The 16,257-nt window shown below is 48.5% G+C and overlaps 1 protein-coding gene across 1 annotated transcript; it reads left to right on the top strand.

Moving 5' to 3' along the window:
* Positions 1–3,451: 3,451 nt before the first annotated feature.
* UTS2B (urotensin 2B) lies at positions 3,452–15,102 on the top strand (the record flags this gene model as incomplete). Its single annotated transcript, XM_082487224.1, has 6 exons — positions 3,452–3,563; positions 6,326–6,454; positions 8,697–8,798; positions 11,818–11,855; positions 13,240–13,333; positions 15,077–15,102. The coding sequence occupies 6 exons, from the start codon at positions 3,452–3,454 to the stop codon at positions 15,100–15,102; spliced, it is 501 nt and encodes a 166-aa protein (XP_082343350.1).
* Between the last annotated feature and the right edge of the window lie 1,155 nt (positions 15,103–16,257).

Genomic DNA, 16,257 nt, shown 5'->3' with positions numbered 1-16,257 from the left:
AGCCTGTACAGCAGCCAGGGAATGGTGGCTGCAGCATGGCCTGGAGGACACAGTGCTTCAACAGCAGCCTTCGAAGTGCTGGGGGACTGGGGCTTTCTGAAGACACAGCTCTACGCAGGCAAGCAGTGACCTGTGGAGATGCACTAGCTCTACAGAAGCGACTCCAGAACCAGCACAACTACCTTGGCAATTTCACCCAGAAGCCAGACTAATTAGCCCATCCAAGTGCCACACAAACATGCACATACAGCTTTTTGGTAGCCAAGCTAGGGTGTCCATCCCACTGAAGATGCATCAGCTCTCTGGGGACAAGCTCAGGCAGCCAAGCACAGCCTGCTGCTACTCATGCTCAGTTTTCCTCACCATCCCTCTCCATCCAGATAGTGGCAAGCTCCATAAAAAGCCACATGCCAGACCACCACTGTGGGTCCTCCTGGCTTTGTGTGCTCACAGGATAAGTGATAATGATCACTAGAAAGAATGAGCCAAGATCTGCAACTATTTGCAGGGTAATGGGCTTGTAACCACATTTGTGCAGGGCAAGTCCCAGCTCTAGAATTCACTTCTTGTTGGCCATGTACTGTTTTATTGCCTCAGTTACCATTTCCACAAGTGGCTGTTGTCTAACGTCCTCTAAATGATGGAGAGGGAAGAGGTTGTCCAGAAAATCAGGCAGGCTCCTGCTCCAAACCACTCTCAGCCTTCCTACTTCCACTGCCTTTACTGGGGGACTAGCTTCTGTAGGGTGACATTGCTCTTGCAAAGACATCTCACAGCATCACTTACTCAGCACTCCATGTCCCTGCCAAGTGCAGGGGCACTGCTCACACTCATCATCCAGGATGGACTCAGGGATTGCAGAAGGTGAGTCAGAACAGAGGGCGATCAAGCTCGGGGTAAGTCTAACGGTATAAGCAGGTCATTCCAGATCATGCCTCTTCAAGACACTGTCCTGGCACAGGACTTGGATCACTCCCTACACAGCCAGACCAATATCTACCATTCAGGAGCGTCACTGGAAATTACTTTGAGACTAGCAGGCCACAGCACATCTCAAAGCAGAAAAGATGTCTATAATGCCACATCTCCTCACCAGGAACCTCAGCCAAGTAATCCCAGTCAGTAGGGATGGGAGACTGAGTCTGGAGGAGGTGCTCCAGCTCAGGATTAAGAGGCAGATGTGAGAATGATACTACAACTGCCTCTTGCTCCCTGCTTTCTGTCCGTGGGCTGCCTCCTCCCACATCCCGTGCTTTCACATTCCTGAATTACTCTTTCAGCCCCTCAACTCCAGGATACTTCGGAGCTGGTTTGCTCTCCAAGAAGTTGAATGGTTTCCTGACAGCCCCCACAGTGGATGTGAAAGTCAGGCAGGCAGCACAGCTGCACCTCTTATCCTCCGCTGCCTTAATCATGAGGAACTGCTTCTTTTTAGTATGATGCCCATCTGATGGGAGCTGGTGATGCTTCTGTGTGCTCCCTTGGTTGCTTGCAGTGAGGTGGCAGCTTGAGCTGCTTTGCTCTCTGCCTCAGGCCTTTCCCTTTTCTTTCTCTAAGCAAGGATACAGTTAAACCATAGCATCTCGTTTTATGGCAGTAACAGGCCAAGCAACAGCTGAGTCCCAAAGACAAGCACGTAGAAGAGGGAACAAATTACATGAGTCAGACTAAAAGCTTCATAAATATTGACTGGTTTTAACAGTCCCTTAAGGAACAGAGAATCTCATTTTATAACTACATCTCCCTCCCATTATGCACTCCCTCCTTGCAGGGAGCTGTGAGGGGTGCTGCTCTCCTGGCTTATGCGCACATTATTTTAATTCCTTTCTGCTGCAAAACTGCTCTGTCAGGGACTTTGCACCACACATCAGCAGAGTATCTGAGTGCCTTCCAGTGGCACTTTGAGTAACAGGACCAGTGGGTTTTGTTGTCAGGTTCACCCTAGGGTATGAGTGACACGGGCAGAGGAGAAGTCAGATATTAAATGTGTCAGGGATTAAGGCTGAAGAGGACAGGGTGGTTTTCAGTGCCTGCTACTTTGATTCTTACCAGGTGAAGCACAGTTGGAGAGACAGAGGAGCAGATAGATGCAAAAGGAATGCAGACAGAAGACACAAATGGCATCAGGTCTATAATGGTGGTACAGGCAAGAAAGACAGGCATCATGGAAAAGAGAAGGGACATGGCTACAGAAGATGGGAAGAGTTTGTTGGGCACATGAGTTGACAGAGGACATAGAGACACATAGTGGGATAGGGGAGTGCACTGCGAGTCACTGCGCAGTATGGGGGAGCAGGGTAACTCCTGCCTTTCTGCCATTGCATATGTCCCCTTTTCTGCATGCTAAAAGCTCACCAACCCCCCACTTTGTTGGGTCTGTCAGACCCTCCCTCTGCTTTTCCTTCTACAAGGCATGTCCCCTCCTCATGGGGAAATTTGTTTATCATGCCCCACTCTCATCTTATTCTTAGAAACACTCTCAGCAAGAAAACAGTGACACACAAGTCTCCACATATGTTCCGCACAATATAAAATCCTGTCTCTACCATCTGAGACTACCTGGTCACAGCCAAGTCCTATCCTTGGTGCAGAGGTTGCAGGACAGTTGATACGCTCTTTCTCTCAACCTTAAGTAAAGGCTCTTCCCTGACAGGTCCTCTCACAGCAGATTGTTTACTTTGGGACCAAGCAACTATGGTTAAATGGAGACCATAAGACCACAGCAAAGCCTGCAGGTGCTGTTGAGGCTCACCTGAAATATATGATGCATACGATGTTTTCGTGTGTTCTCAGGAAGCTGTGGAGAAGGAAAAATATCCTCCCTCTCTCCAAATCCCAGATGTACAGCATACAAAGCTGTTTGGAAACCTGCCATTTCAGGCTGGCTCTGGAAAGTAGCCCTTTCATGTTCTGCTTTCAGCAGCTCAACACTGCCTCCTGCATCTTACAAGTTGCCCAAAACCCACATGGAATGCCCTTTGTCTGAGGCTTACTCTGAAACAGTATGGGTTACTGCTTTGGACATAAACTAAGGTTCGGTTATTTGGGAACTACATCTCTTCTAGAGGCAGCCCTAGCTTCATTAGTGCTAACAGCAAAGCCCAAAGTGACTTCAGAGAAATTGGGATTTCATATAACATACCTGAAAGACTTCACCGCTCCAAGATCTAGTAGTCTACTTGGCAGAGAAGAGGGAGTCAGTGTACAGAAAGAAGTTGAACATTTTGAGGAAGATGATGTCTGAGAGCAGCAAGGGCCAGCAGCTCCCTAGGGAACAGGGATCCAAGTGCAGCGATGCTGCCAGCAGGACAGGGACCCATCCCAAGAGGCGCAAGCAGCGCAGGCCCAGGGACAGCATCCAGGTTCAGTCAAGAGTCTCAAGGAAGCCCATGACGATGAAACAGATCCAGGGTCAAGCTGGAAATCGAGCCACTAGTGAGAATCAGGCCTGATGATAGCAGCCAGGGTCAAATACAGCCTAGTGAACACCAGACAGGTCTACACTGATGGAACATGCCTGAAGTCAAGCCAGGAAGTCAGCCTGCAGGTCTGGGTCCAGATCAGTAGGGGCCATGGCCAAGCAAAGACACAGCTGAGCTGTACCCAGCATCCCTCCAACATATCTCAGGCAGAAGCAGAGGTGGCCCAGGGCTGAACTTAAATAAGTCTCCTTGGCCTATGGGCAGAGAGGGTGGGCAGAGGCCCCAGCTGAGGCTGCTTTGGACTGTTAACACCCTCAGGGCCCTGATGTGTGTGTTTATCTCTCTCACGCTCAGAGCTGGTGCAGCTGAGGTTAGTGGCATCTCAGCTGCTTGGGACAAATCCTGCCCTCTGGACTGGCTGGCTTTGTTCACCCTTATCAAATTTCCAGTTTGATTGTGTTTGATTACGTGAAGTCTGTATAGCTTTATGAAAAGAGAAACTTCTACATGAGGAGTCTTAGACACAGTAGGACCACGGGGCGTAGAGGTGGAGCTCACATCTACATGTTCTCACTGTCTTTGAGCTCTAGACACAAGTGCTCAGGGGGTGATGTAGAAGACATTATCACTGAGTGAAGTAATATGAAGAATATGGAGACTGTTGTTTTTCTATTGAGAATAAAATACATAACAATAAAATGTAATAGTATTTCCAGCACCTAGACAAATAGGCTAAAAGCAAAGGAATTTTCCAGGCGGGAGTCTTACAGAAGTCCGACACTGCAAATTAACCACCTCATAACTGCAACAAAGGCAAAAAGTCCTCTAGCATCTGGCAGCAGCTGTCAGGTATCTATCCACCCACCCGCTGAGAGCATCCACCTCCTCACCGCATCCAGTAATCTCCCTTCTAGTACGTAAATGTAGAAAGGCAGTCCCTCACCTTCGCCAGGGCCCTCACTCGAAAGGACTGTCATGCTCTGTATGTGAGTCGCTTTGGGAGCCGAACAGTTACAGTGACCCAGAACGGAACTCTGCAGCGAAAGAGGAAATCCCAGGGAATCGCTCATCTTCCTGAAAAAGCCTGCCAATAGCCCATGATGCCTTATAGCCAAGGGCAGGGAAAAACAATCAGAGATCTGTGAATTCTGCATAAACTTAGAGGAGATGGGAAAACCCACCTTCTATACCAAGGCAAAGCCAATTTCACAGCAGGTCTCAAGAGATGCTATACTGACAGGGACCCGGAAAGCCATTTAATACCAAGGGAAAACGGACATCACCGTCCCTTAAGAAAATGGTTTTGAGTCAGAGCTACTATTGTCTGTCCTGGACTCCTGTGCAAGGTGGTGCTTCATGGGGGGTGCTCACTACCGACCGGTTTGAAACAGGCAGCTTAGGGAGACAGAGACGGCTGGAAAAGTGTTCTCAGTAGGACACAGGTGTCCTTCAGTCCAATCAGAACTTTGTGCTTCAGATGGCTGATCACTGGTTTACAAGACTGAGAGAAAAGACAATTTTGGTTTATTTGTACCTACTATATCTGTAGGGAAAATTTTGGAATATTTCCTCAGTAGAGAAGTATTCCTTAATGGAAGCATCCCATCATTCTCAGAGGCACTTCTTGCAAAAAAAAATCTAAGCCTCTCCCCACCCATTTTTTAGTAAAACGTGAATATTAAAAGGGCTATTAAAAGGCTAGTCATTCTACAGCTATCCCAGGTGCACAGCAAGTTGTAGGGAGAGCTGGGGACAAGAAGCCAAAAGTCCAAACATGGAAATGATATTGTCTTTTAGTTAAGATGAAGTGCAGGTATCATCAGATGAAGCTATGTTGGGTAATCTGGCGTGATGCGGTATCAAAAAAGCACACGAGGTGAGTCACTAGGAGTGTATGTACAAGTCAGAGCTTGGCCAAAGTGTGGTACAGATGATTCAGTTCTGCAGAAGAAGGAGAAGAGAAGAACAAAGTTTAGCGCTGTTAGTATTACAACATTTTTCTTGGTAAGGTTGTAACAGAAAACTAGTAGCAGGTCTCTGATCAATAGCGATGGACAGACATCAAATAGAAGCCAATCCAAGATGTAGTCACGACCTGAGGAGACATGGAATATTTGCAATGTGCCTCAATATTTCGCTTTAAACTAATAAAATATGGCTGTGCAGCCAGAACCAGCATCTGACCTTCCGCTTCTTTTTTTCCCTCAGAAAAAACTGAAGACGGTTGCCCATCCTTGATGTATTCCATATCTGCTGCCAAATGTGCACTCCCCCTCTCAGACACAATCCCAAAATAGGGTGTGATGCCTTTCCCGTTGACAAAGCCATAAGTCATGGTGAGCAAGACACACTCAACATCCTCCAATCAGTTAAATGAAAAGAGCTTTCCCCTCTGTTTCCCACTGCTTCAGCACTCGTTATGTCTCACATTAATTAATATAGGCACTAGGAAGCGAGATGATAAATTACAAAAATCCATTAACCTGATTCTGTCCAAACTGGTGACATACGGCAACTTGTGCGTTAGACAAATCTTCCTTGCTAATGTGGGAGTCCTCATGTCTGAACTCTGTTAAAGCAGCAGCCCCGAAAAAAATATTTTTAATGTATGTACGTAAGGAATGTGTATCGGTGTGCGTGGACGGTGCATGCCTATGGGAACATCAGAATTCATTAAATCAGTCTGATATGAGATATATTGAACAGGTTCCATCTGACGTCTGTTACTGGGTTGTTCTGTCCACTCCCAAAGGAGTGAATCATATTGACAGGTTGAATTATATCTCAAGAGATATTTTTCTCCCCTCCTCCAAAGGCCATTTGCAATCACGGCACATCCACTGCCTCTTAAAAGTGAGCTCATCTGGCACTGGGTTGCATTGAAGTTCTCCACTGTGCCTGAGGAAGAACGCTTTTGGGTGGTGGGAACATGGAGAAGATGTGGTCTGTGCAGCTGTCCCTTGGAGTGCTAACCATCTTGACCATGACTGCATATGTCCCATCTGCACATGGAGAGCCTTTTTTACTACAAGGTAAGCTGGAATACAGACTAGGTGACACAGGTAGGTGGTTACCTTTTTGCTTTGCTTCGCTGCTTGTCATGGCCACGCAACGGTTGCTTATCCATGAAAGAAAATAAAATGAACCTTGAGCTGTACTAAACAATCAATTAGCATGGGTACTACCCAGAGACTTGCTCATATTAGGATGAGCTGAAGCTGTCCTTCTGGTCTGCAGCTGGTTGTATGACACATTCTGCTAATCAGTAAAAATATCAAATCTGGTGAAATCTGGTAAGGGTAGCTCTTTCTCTCCCAAAAGAAAATTTCCAAGGAAAAACATTAAAATATCAGAGAGTAGCAATTCCAGTATGCACCATATGAGATTTGACAGCTCATAAATGTCAGTAGTAGGGTGCTGCTGAACTTTTTTTGTTCACAAAAACTTCTTTTTATATGCTCTTCTCTCATAATTTAAATTAATCTTAGCTTGAACTTATTCTGCAAGGAAATGTCAATCATTGATCTTCTTTCTCAAAGAGACTTGGCAGTAGAAAAAAGAAAAAGAGCTGCTAAATATAGGCTTGAAAATAACACTGCTTTTCAAATGATTTTTCCTCTTATATCACCTATTTATTTTTGTAATGACAACCAAAACATTCCTGAGGCCACTCTATCTAAATACTGCTTCTGTTTAGTTTTTACTAGTGTGTTTACAGGGTGTTTTTTCTTCTGTAGCAAATCCCCCAAATGACTAAAAGTAGCTATTTTAAAATCATAACTGTCTTCCAGACTTAGGAACGAGGTTTATAGCACTCCACGCTAACTGCGTGTAGCTGTGCAAACTCCCTCGGGTTTATTTCTAGAGATCGCAATCAGCATCAGCGGCTTCAGCCACAGCGCGAGGCAGGGTTGAGTCTTGCCAAATACTTGGAGCATCGCTTTGGCCAGAGCCCCTCTGCTTCTGCAGATTTATGCGACTTTAGCTAGTGGAGCTGATTCCCACATACTCTTAAGCATCCTTAAAGCTCATCTGGTACAATGTTTTGTTTCACGCGTGTCAGAAATAATCGCATTCATCCCACCACAGCTATGATGGCTGTACGAGACCATTTTCTCCTTTCTCACCTCCTTGAAGAGAGCGAGCGGAAGTCCTAAAGATCCTGGAGGAAGGGAAAATAAGCCTTTCTGCATAATTTCGTAGTATTTTGCATGGATTCTAGGGCTTTGTAGGGTCTAGGGGTGGGGCAAGGGTGTTCAGATCAAAGATTTGGGGGAATGGCTGTTCTCCCTGTAAAGTGCGGCTCCCGTTCTGTCATTCTCAAAAATGAATGCAACGCTCGAGTTCCAGATGATTCTGGAAATCTGCTCAGCAGAGCTGGGAGGGTCTCAGAGCCTCCAGGCCTCTGATTAGTCCCGTCCCCTGTGTCTGTTGGTTTCTGCTGAACCCTTGACCTTCACAACCATTCATTTGAGGGCATAGCCACAACCGCTAAAGCAAAACCACTGAGAAAGTTCCCTAAAGAAGCCTCAGAGAGGTCCAAATTGCTTTAGGACAGCAGCCTGGGGAGGTTTTTCCTGGAAAACAGAAAAATTCCGCGTGGCCTGCAGCTACTGTGAGAGGCTTCTTTAGGGATAGAGAGGCTCGCTTTAAACTCCTCCACGCTTTGGCTCTGTTCAGGAAGAATCCTTTAATACCACTGGCGGTCAGACAGAGCAGCCCCAAGGCTGAGTGAGCGCAAGAACAGACCGCGGGGCCGTAGGGCTTTCCAGCTCTGGTACCCACACGTCAGTCCTCATGAGGAGCCAGTTCCCACCTCTATGGGCCTTGGGAAGGTGGGTGGTGTAAGTGGGGGGAGCACCTGCAGTTTTGAGAAGAGGATCTCGTGGGTTGCTGTCTGGCTCTGCAGAGGCATCCGCTACAGCCGCCTTGCAGAAGAGGTCAGGACTGTCTAAATCAAGGTGATGTCTCCGGCTCTCTGCAGCCGGCCGTGTCGATGAGGCTGCAGTGAGACTGGCCAGCAGCCCGGAGCTGGCAGGGAGGGCTCCTCCATCCTGCACCCTTTCGCTGCACAGCCCTCACTGCCTGGACGTTTTATTCTGTGCTCACACATCTCCCTCTTCCCCCAAGCTCCTTCCACCCGGACAAAGTGCTGACGGGAGACATTTTCCTTCCGCTTCTCAGCCTTCTTAATTATTGTTTTAATGTTGGGGGCTGGAGGGTCCACCCTTTTTGTCATTAGAGATCGAGAAATGTGTGTTTTATGTGCCGCAGAGAACCGAGTGCTTCCGGAGAGAGAAGACACAAATCATGAGGACGCACTGCTGACTCTGCTTCTTAATAAGAAACTCGCATGGCGGAAACCAGAAAATATTGGTAAGCGAAGGGGATGGGAGATCTCAGCTTCCTGAATCTGTGTTTGCGTGAATGCAAGGAACCGGCTCCTCAGGTTCCTCAGAAATACCAGCTGCTCAGAAAGTGGAAGCACCCAGTATGGTGCCTGCACATGATTAATGTCAGATGTTCTCCGCCATGGGGGTCCCAGACCTGCTTTTGCAATGCCGTGTAAAACTGCCCAAAACCACGCGCCCTAGATCCTCAGACGCTCAGCACTGAGCTGGGAAGGGACCCTGTGCGTGTGTGCAAGTAAGAACAAGAAGAGATGCTGCTGAGTCCCTCTGTTGTCCCTGAGATGTTGTGCGCTATGCCTGGGGCATGGGCCAGCCTGGGGAGTCACCTTTCCACCCACACCCCATACAGCCCCGTCTGCCTTTGAGATACAGCTCCCTGTCTTGCTGGCACGCTAAAAACTGTGGCACCTTGTGAGCACACAGGGCAGTGGGGAGGCGCGGAGATTTTGCAGAGAGCGTATGGCTGAGATGCCTTGGGGTCAGGCGTAGGTTGGGACAAGGCTAGTGGGACCTCCTGGCCTGAGCCAGAGCCCTGGCTACTGCTGGAAGAGGTTGAGACAACGGGGTTTTCCCACACAGCAGAGAGGCCAAAGATGGGCCACGCGGAGGCTTTTCCTGTCTGCGTTCTGTGAACAGGCGCCGAATTTAAAGCCAGTCAGTCGCATGTGGCTAAACTCAGACCCACCAAAGAGAAACTCGGGGTTTCCGTGACACTACGCGCAGCCATCACAAGCGCCGTGTGGATTACAGGGGTCAGCTATTCCCACGGCCACCGCAGCCAGGGGAGGGTTTGGGCCGTATGTGGTGGTCTCAGAGCAGGAAGCCGCTCTTCCCTGTGAAAACCGCCAAGAACGGGGCCCAGCAAAAATTCTGTTACGAAAATCCATTCGTCAAAATCATTCAGTGCTCTTCCCCAGCCCCTTGTTAATGCAGTGAGGCAGTGGTTAAACAATCCTGGGACAAATAAATAAACACAAATAAATCAAGTCCTTATACTAACAAAGGCATTCTTCTTGCAAAGGGGACGCATTCAAGAAATAACATTTTTATGATTGGTTTATGGATTATTGCGCTTATTGCTCCTAGAGGAAAGGCTGCATTTTATGCCAGACAATTGAATATAATGAATCTCTGAGCAGAGCACAGACAGAGGATTTACAGCAGGCAGTTTCTCAAGGCTTCATCCATAAATTAACTTCCTTCCCCCTGCCTGAGATAATCTGTTCCAAATTTCGACCGCCGATCATTTTCTATTCATAGCAGCCATTGGCCAAGCTTATGGTTTGCGGAAAGTTGAGCCAAAATAGGCACTTGAAACTCTGAAAGAGGTAAAAATGTGTAGAATAGTAATAATTAATAATAATAATAATTGTCAGCATCATCAGCTTTTAAGTGGCAGTTTTCACTCGTAGATATGCAGGCCTGGTTGCCTCTATCTTACGGATATGTAAAGACATGCTAAAGAGGAATCTGCCCGAGGTCGTTGCTGGCTGTGCCAGGAACAGAGCCCCCACCTCCTGATTCCCAACCCATCCCCATCCCCAGACCGTCTCTCAAACCGAGCCCTGATGCAATGGATTTGCTTAGGAACTGCTACTTTTTTGGTTGGATTAATATTTGTCAGAAAATACTCAGTATTTTTCAGCTGAATTGTTTCCTTCTTGAAGGAGAAACTGAGAAGGCAGGCAGCTCTTTCTTGGCACCCTCCTGCTCGGTTTCAAACATTTTAAAAAAAAGCCCAAGTCTGGCGATGTGTCTGCATGCTGAAGTCTTATCTGAAATCAAGGGGAATTATGTTCTAAATCCCCCTGGAGATGCAGACCAACGCCTGCTGCCACGAGAGGAGCAGACAAAGGAGGCAGCTCCAGGGCTGGTTTTTGGCTTTCTTGTGGGGCCCAGCAGAGGCATTCTTTAGTTCTTTCCTGTCTCTTCTGCTTATTTTAGTGCATTTTTTTCCCCAAACTGGCACTTAAAACCAGCTGATCACTTTGCGTTCCCCTCCCAGGAGAACTGCTGTAGTCCAGTCACTCAGCTTTGACTGAGGTCACTTTGTCATGGTGCTTTCCATTGTTTCATTTATCATATAAAAAAAAAAACAAAAACCAACCTGTTTTTGACATCAGTCTGAATCTGGAATAAGATACCTCCATCCTCAAGGAGTGAGATATGAAATCCCCCATCCCTTCCTGCAGCTTTCCCTATTGCTAGTCCAGATCCTTCCCAAATCAGCTGGGGCTTTTAGATCCCGTTCATAGGCACCTAACTCTCCCCTTTGTCCTGGATGGGATATCTCAGGGCAGTTCTTTCATCCATCTGCATAGTTTTTTGACAGTCCAGTCCAGTACTGCTCAGCCGTGAGATGTCTAAGTCTGATCTATGAAGCTGGTCCCCAGGTCCCTGTGCTCCCCCGACCCTGAGAAGTGTGGAATCTGCACTCACCGCTATGTTACTTTTCCTGTTGCTCCACTCTGCCAACCCTGGTGTTTGCCGACTTATAAAGCAATAAGTTATGCTAGGCTAAATCTGCGTCTTCTGACTTCTGCCTGCATGGGCGACGTGAGGATAAACAAGTCTTAAAGAAAGCAATAGGAGTTCATATAAATGACTGGTGACAGAAAATACACCATTAGAGATTTGCTGTTATCGGGATAAAAATCAAAAAGCAGAAGAAAGGTTCACCCGAGCCAGTATCACACAGTGAGTAACCTTGTTGGGCCACCTCCGCTAGAGTCTCGTGAATGATGAAGAAGCCTCCCTCGTAATGGAGAATTAGGATAGAGTCCCAGAGAACTCAGCAGAAAAAGCCCGCTTTTCTGTCACTGTTTCTGCTACCACAGATTTGGAGGTCACTATCAGGAAATAAATGATAGCTAGGTCTTTTTTTTTTTTTGTCAACCACTGAAAAGATTAAATGAAGAAACCGTTTTGGATTTGAGCTTTGGGAAGCAATGCAGATACTGATGTTACTCTCTCCCTTCTTGCAGACTGGCAGCTGGCAAAGAAATTTGAAGAGCTTGAACAGGTGAGAGAAGCGAATGCACAGACACGTATACGCGTGCTGTTGCATGAATAGCTAACTGTGCATATCGTCTTTATGCCCTATTCTTCTGTCTTTACATCCTGTTACTCTTCGTTCTGCGGCAGTAATGCAAGCACGTATCACACAAAGGGAAAAGCAGAACTCGGGCTAAATAGCACAGGCGGGAAAAGAAAAAGCGAGCAAGGCTATAGACTAGCGCGGTAAAGGCTGAGGCAGGTCTTACCTCTGCCGCCGGGGAAAGGCCAGCGAGGGCCAAGCCAGGAAAAAAAAGAAATGCCAAAGGAAATCTCCATGGAAGATAAAGGAGGGAGAAGGGGAGGTCTTGCTGCCTTCCTGGCCGTTGCAGCAGCTGGCTGCGTCTGGTAATGGGCTGAAGGGATAGGGGTTAGAGGGATAACCCCTGCGCACCTCACCCAGGCTGGTTTTTGGTTGGGCTCTTTACTAGTCAGGGAGGCCCGACCCAGGGTCAGAGCCCTGCTCTCCTGTGCGGAGTGTCCACATGCACGGATAACAAGAGGAAGCCCCATCCTACGCCGAGTTCGCAGGAAACAGGGAAAGCTGTGCAGCACCCTTGGCATGGATCCCACTGTGCCCCAAAGCCCGCAGGCAGTGGAAGCCCTTTCTCGCCTTTCTCAGGCCAGGTCCAGCAGTTTGTGTGGATCCCGGAGGTCCTGCTGGGTTCCATGTGGCACTTTTCACTTCAGACTGAAAAACCACAGCGCGGCACGCCAGACAGAGAGCTGCCAGCTCCTACCCTAGCCCCTTGCTCCGGTGCTGAGGCACAACAAGCTCTGGCTTCCTGGGAGCTACACTGCCCAAGCAGAAGTCTAGATGATGGCCATAGATGTTCCCAGTCTACTAGAAAAGAGTAGCTACAGGTGGAGAAGAAACACCGTGGACTTTCCACATTATAACCAAGGGAAGTTAGCCAGAGCTGGGGGGAAGGGAAGGCAGGGACAGCCCAGAGCAATGGAGCAGCGATGCTGTCTGGTGCAGCGGGTGGTTACCTGGAGACCTCCTGCCCCAGCACTGACTTGGCTCTTACTGGTGCAATATCCTTCTGCACAGCCTCCTCTCCACAGGGCTTTGCACCCTGGGGTGGGGGGGGGAAGAGCAGCGGGTGCCTACACTGCTGCCACAAAGCAAGCAGCTTAGTGGAGGACGGACTCGAGGGGAGGTGCGAGTGCTCCGAAGGCAGATCCTCCTGGAATGATCCTGCTCCAGGGAAAACCCCGTCCTTCCCAGTGCTGCTGCCCGCCAGGCTGCGGGCACCTCCTGCCCCTGAGCCGCTCTGTGCTTGCCAGCACTGCTGTGGAGCTCCTCGTGATGGGGCATTTTGTTTACTGCTGTGTTTGTTTTTAAACAGCTGGAGAAGTTGAAGGATCAGCTCTCAGCTGAGGAAGGATCAGAGGTGGCCTATGCCTTGGAAAGTCTCTCAGCATCCCAGCCCAAAAAACGCGGTAGGTTTTGGGTTAGAGCCCTGCAGCCCTCCTGTCCATCCCTCATCTCCAGGGCTTCCTTTGTGCAAGAAAGGCAGTGACAGTAAACATGCCCCAGATATGCTGAAAAACAGGTTGGCAGCTTTTCTAGCAGTCCCGGCCCTCTCTTGTTAATGGTTGGCTGGTTTAGCCGCTGGCGAGAAGGACTGTGTACCCAACCCCGTCTGCTGTCAGGGCAGATACATCGGGTCGGCACTCCAAGGACCTCACTGGAGGCAGTCGGTGTCGCATCCCTCTTTTCACAGAGGAGCATGGGGTTATACGGGCAACGAGCGCCTGTCCTGGAGGAGGTGAGTTCTGTCTGAACGTGTCCCCGCAGTGCACTCCTCGCTTTGCTGTGGGCACAAAGCTAGTGCTGAAGGCATAATGAGGCACGTGGACTGCGTGCTCTGCCCTCTGCCAAGGTCACTGCCTCCCTACAGAGAAAAAAGGAGCACTTGTTTGTGCGGCTGAAAAACAGCTAAAAAGGATGTGGAAATCAACCAAGCATGCAGGGAGCTGAGATCTGCTAGGTGCCCCAGATGGTCTCCACGCTTTGTCCGGGCCGTATCCAGCGACTCAGGAGCACGTTGCACCAGCGCTCCCGCAAGGCCGCCCCTGACACGCACACGGACAACGCCGTTCACACTGGCTTTCAGCGGATTCCTCCACAAAGCAGTGGCAGCTGTAAACCAGAAGTCGCTGATGACAGATCTCGCCTGAAAACCAAAGAGCGAGCGCTGCCCTCACCCCACACGCTCGGTGCGTGTGCAAGCTGACAACCTGCCGGGCAGCCAAGAGAAAATCCCTTTGTGCAAGGCTGGCTTAAGTGCTTAGGTGATCCTTAGACAATCTGCAATTTATAAGCAACCCTGGAGGCTGTCATTAATTTGGCTAATCTAATTCATGCCCCCACCAGTCTGGAAGGTTCAAATGTAGATAAATCTACTTCCTCCTGCCAGGTTTAAATCAGATTCTGCCAGACATTAAAGCAGAGAATCTTTGCCTTCATCTAAAGTCCTTCCAGTCTGGGAGGAGCTCGTGTCTCAGCACGAGCACTGCTGATTCAGTAGAAGCTTTGTCCCAATATCCTGCTTTCAAAAACCAGGTAGAAATCTCTCCTTATACTTGACAATAGGAGACCCACACAGGATTCAAACAGGGCATGCTGGTGGCACAGCTATTTTTTCCAACACCAAAATGTGCACGTGCATCCTTCCCTAATCTGTTCTTCTTAGATGATCCTACAGAGATCAGCGGTGTTTGGAGGACGGTTAACAGCAGAGCAATAGAGTGACTGGGTTTTAAAATAAATTGTAAGGACCAGATCCGGTCTTTCCAGTCAGCCACAGGTGAAAAACCCTGCACACACCTCTGAGGCAGCAAAACTGCTGGCCAGGAGACAGGAAAGAAAAAGCTGATTCCTCATATTGCTGAAGTAAAGCAAAATAAAAAAAAAAAATAATGCAAATCTTTATAAATCAAACAACACAGAGGCAACTTTTAGACCCCTTCTTTACACTAGAAGCAGCTAAAAGAAACGCCTTCTAAAAGTGTTATATGAAGTCAAAGCTGGTTATTGAAATGTGCCCAGAAGCCACAATGCTGGCTTCACACCCCCACTCTCTCAAGACATAAGGCTTTTGAAACCCACTCCAGGGCTAGAGCGGGAAGCTGGAAAAAGTCCCTTGGATGCTAACATCCTTCTCTTGTATCCCTTCCCAGCCTGCTTTTGGAAATACTGCATATGAAGGCTCGCCAGGACTGGAGGACGAAGATGAGCCCTTCCCCAAACTGCCTTGCTGGGTATTAATGTGTTAAGAGTTTGTTCTGTTCTCTCATCATGCTGCTAACTCGGATGCCATCCTCCATGACCGCACCACAGCCAAGTATAACAGGGACCGCGACAGGAGCTGGTAGCTCGCTACCACTCTCCGCTGTTCCTTCCTTCCAGGTTTAACCTACCATGATCTTCTACTTGGAAGATGCTTCCCAACTTTCCTTGCTGTCCTGTGTGTACCATTCGATCTGCTACCACTGTACATTCTTCTCCTTCTCACCAGGTCCCCACGGGCACCAAACACTAACTCAGTTCCCTTGAGCTTGGACCTCTGCCCACATCTGCAGACGCTGCTCACGGTGGTGTCTGGGTTTTCCGTCGCCTCCTATGAGCAGGTCTGCGATGACCAAACACCCGCTGTTGGGAGAGGAAGGCAGACTGGGTGTAACGGGAAGGGCTCAGGGCTGCCTGCCTCGGCTTGCTGAGACAGAGCTGTTCTCCATCGTGTCCCGTCAGCGTACACAGTAGTTTTGGGGGAGGACAGGCACGGAAGTCTGGAACCTTTGGATATCATTCCAATAAAGATTTTCTGTTGCACAGAAGCATGTACTGTTTTCTTTCTCACCTCTTGTAGAGGTCCAAGGGGCAGCATGTTCCCCTTGATGTAGGCTCTTGTTACCTAGCAGTTCACATGAAACTTACAATGGAAAAAAGGCTCCCATTAAACACCTAGCTGTACCAACACAGGCCTGTTTTAATGTGCCCGAGGAAGAGGCCCTTCCTTTTGACCAGAACTAGGAAGGAGAGTTTGGTCTTCCTCGTGGATATGTGTGGGCTGCCGTCCTCACAGGACTGGAGCAGACCCACTGATTTCTACCTACTCACCCAAAGAGATGTTTTGTGAAGAGGCTTTTGGCTCGTCTGGCTGCTCAGTGCAGATGCTAGCTGGCTTTTTCTACCGCAGAATTATGTCTGCACCTGTCCAAAAGGAAGAGATCAAAATCCATCAGTGGTTTCTACATACATTCATCCTAAGTCATGTTGCCTGCATTTATTTGCAAAAACAACGGACCGTGTTCCCAAAGGTGTAAATTCAGAATAAATCTAAAGGCCACTGGTGTTAACT

This window comes from Vanellus vanellus (genome assembly GCF_965231255.1).
Source record: "Vanellus vanellus genome assembly, chromosome: 8".
Taxonomy (NCBI): domain Eukaryota; kingdom Metazoa; phylum Chordata; class Aves; order Charadriiformes; family Charadriidae; genus Vanellus; species Vanellus vanellus.
The sequence above is the reverse complement of the archived record's forward strand: the minus strand, read 5'-3'. Positions and strand labels throughout refer to the sequence as shown.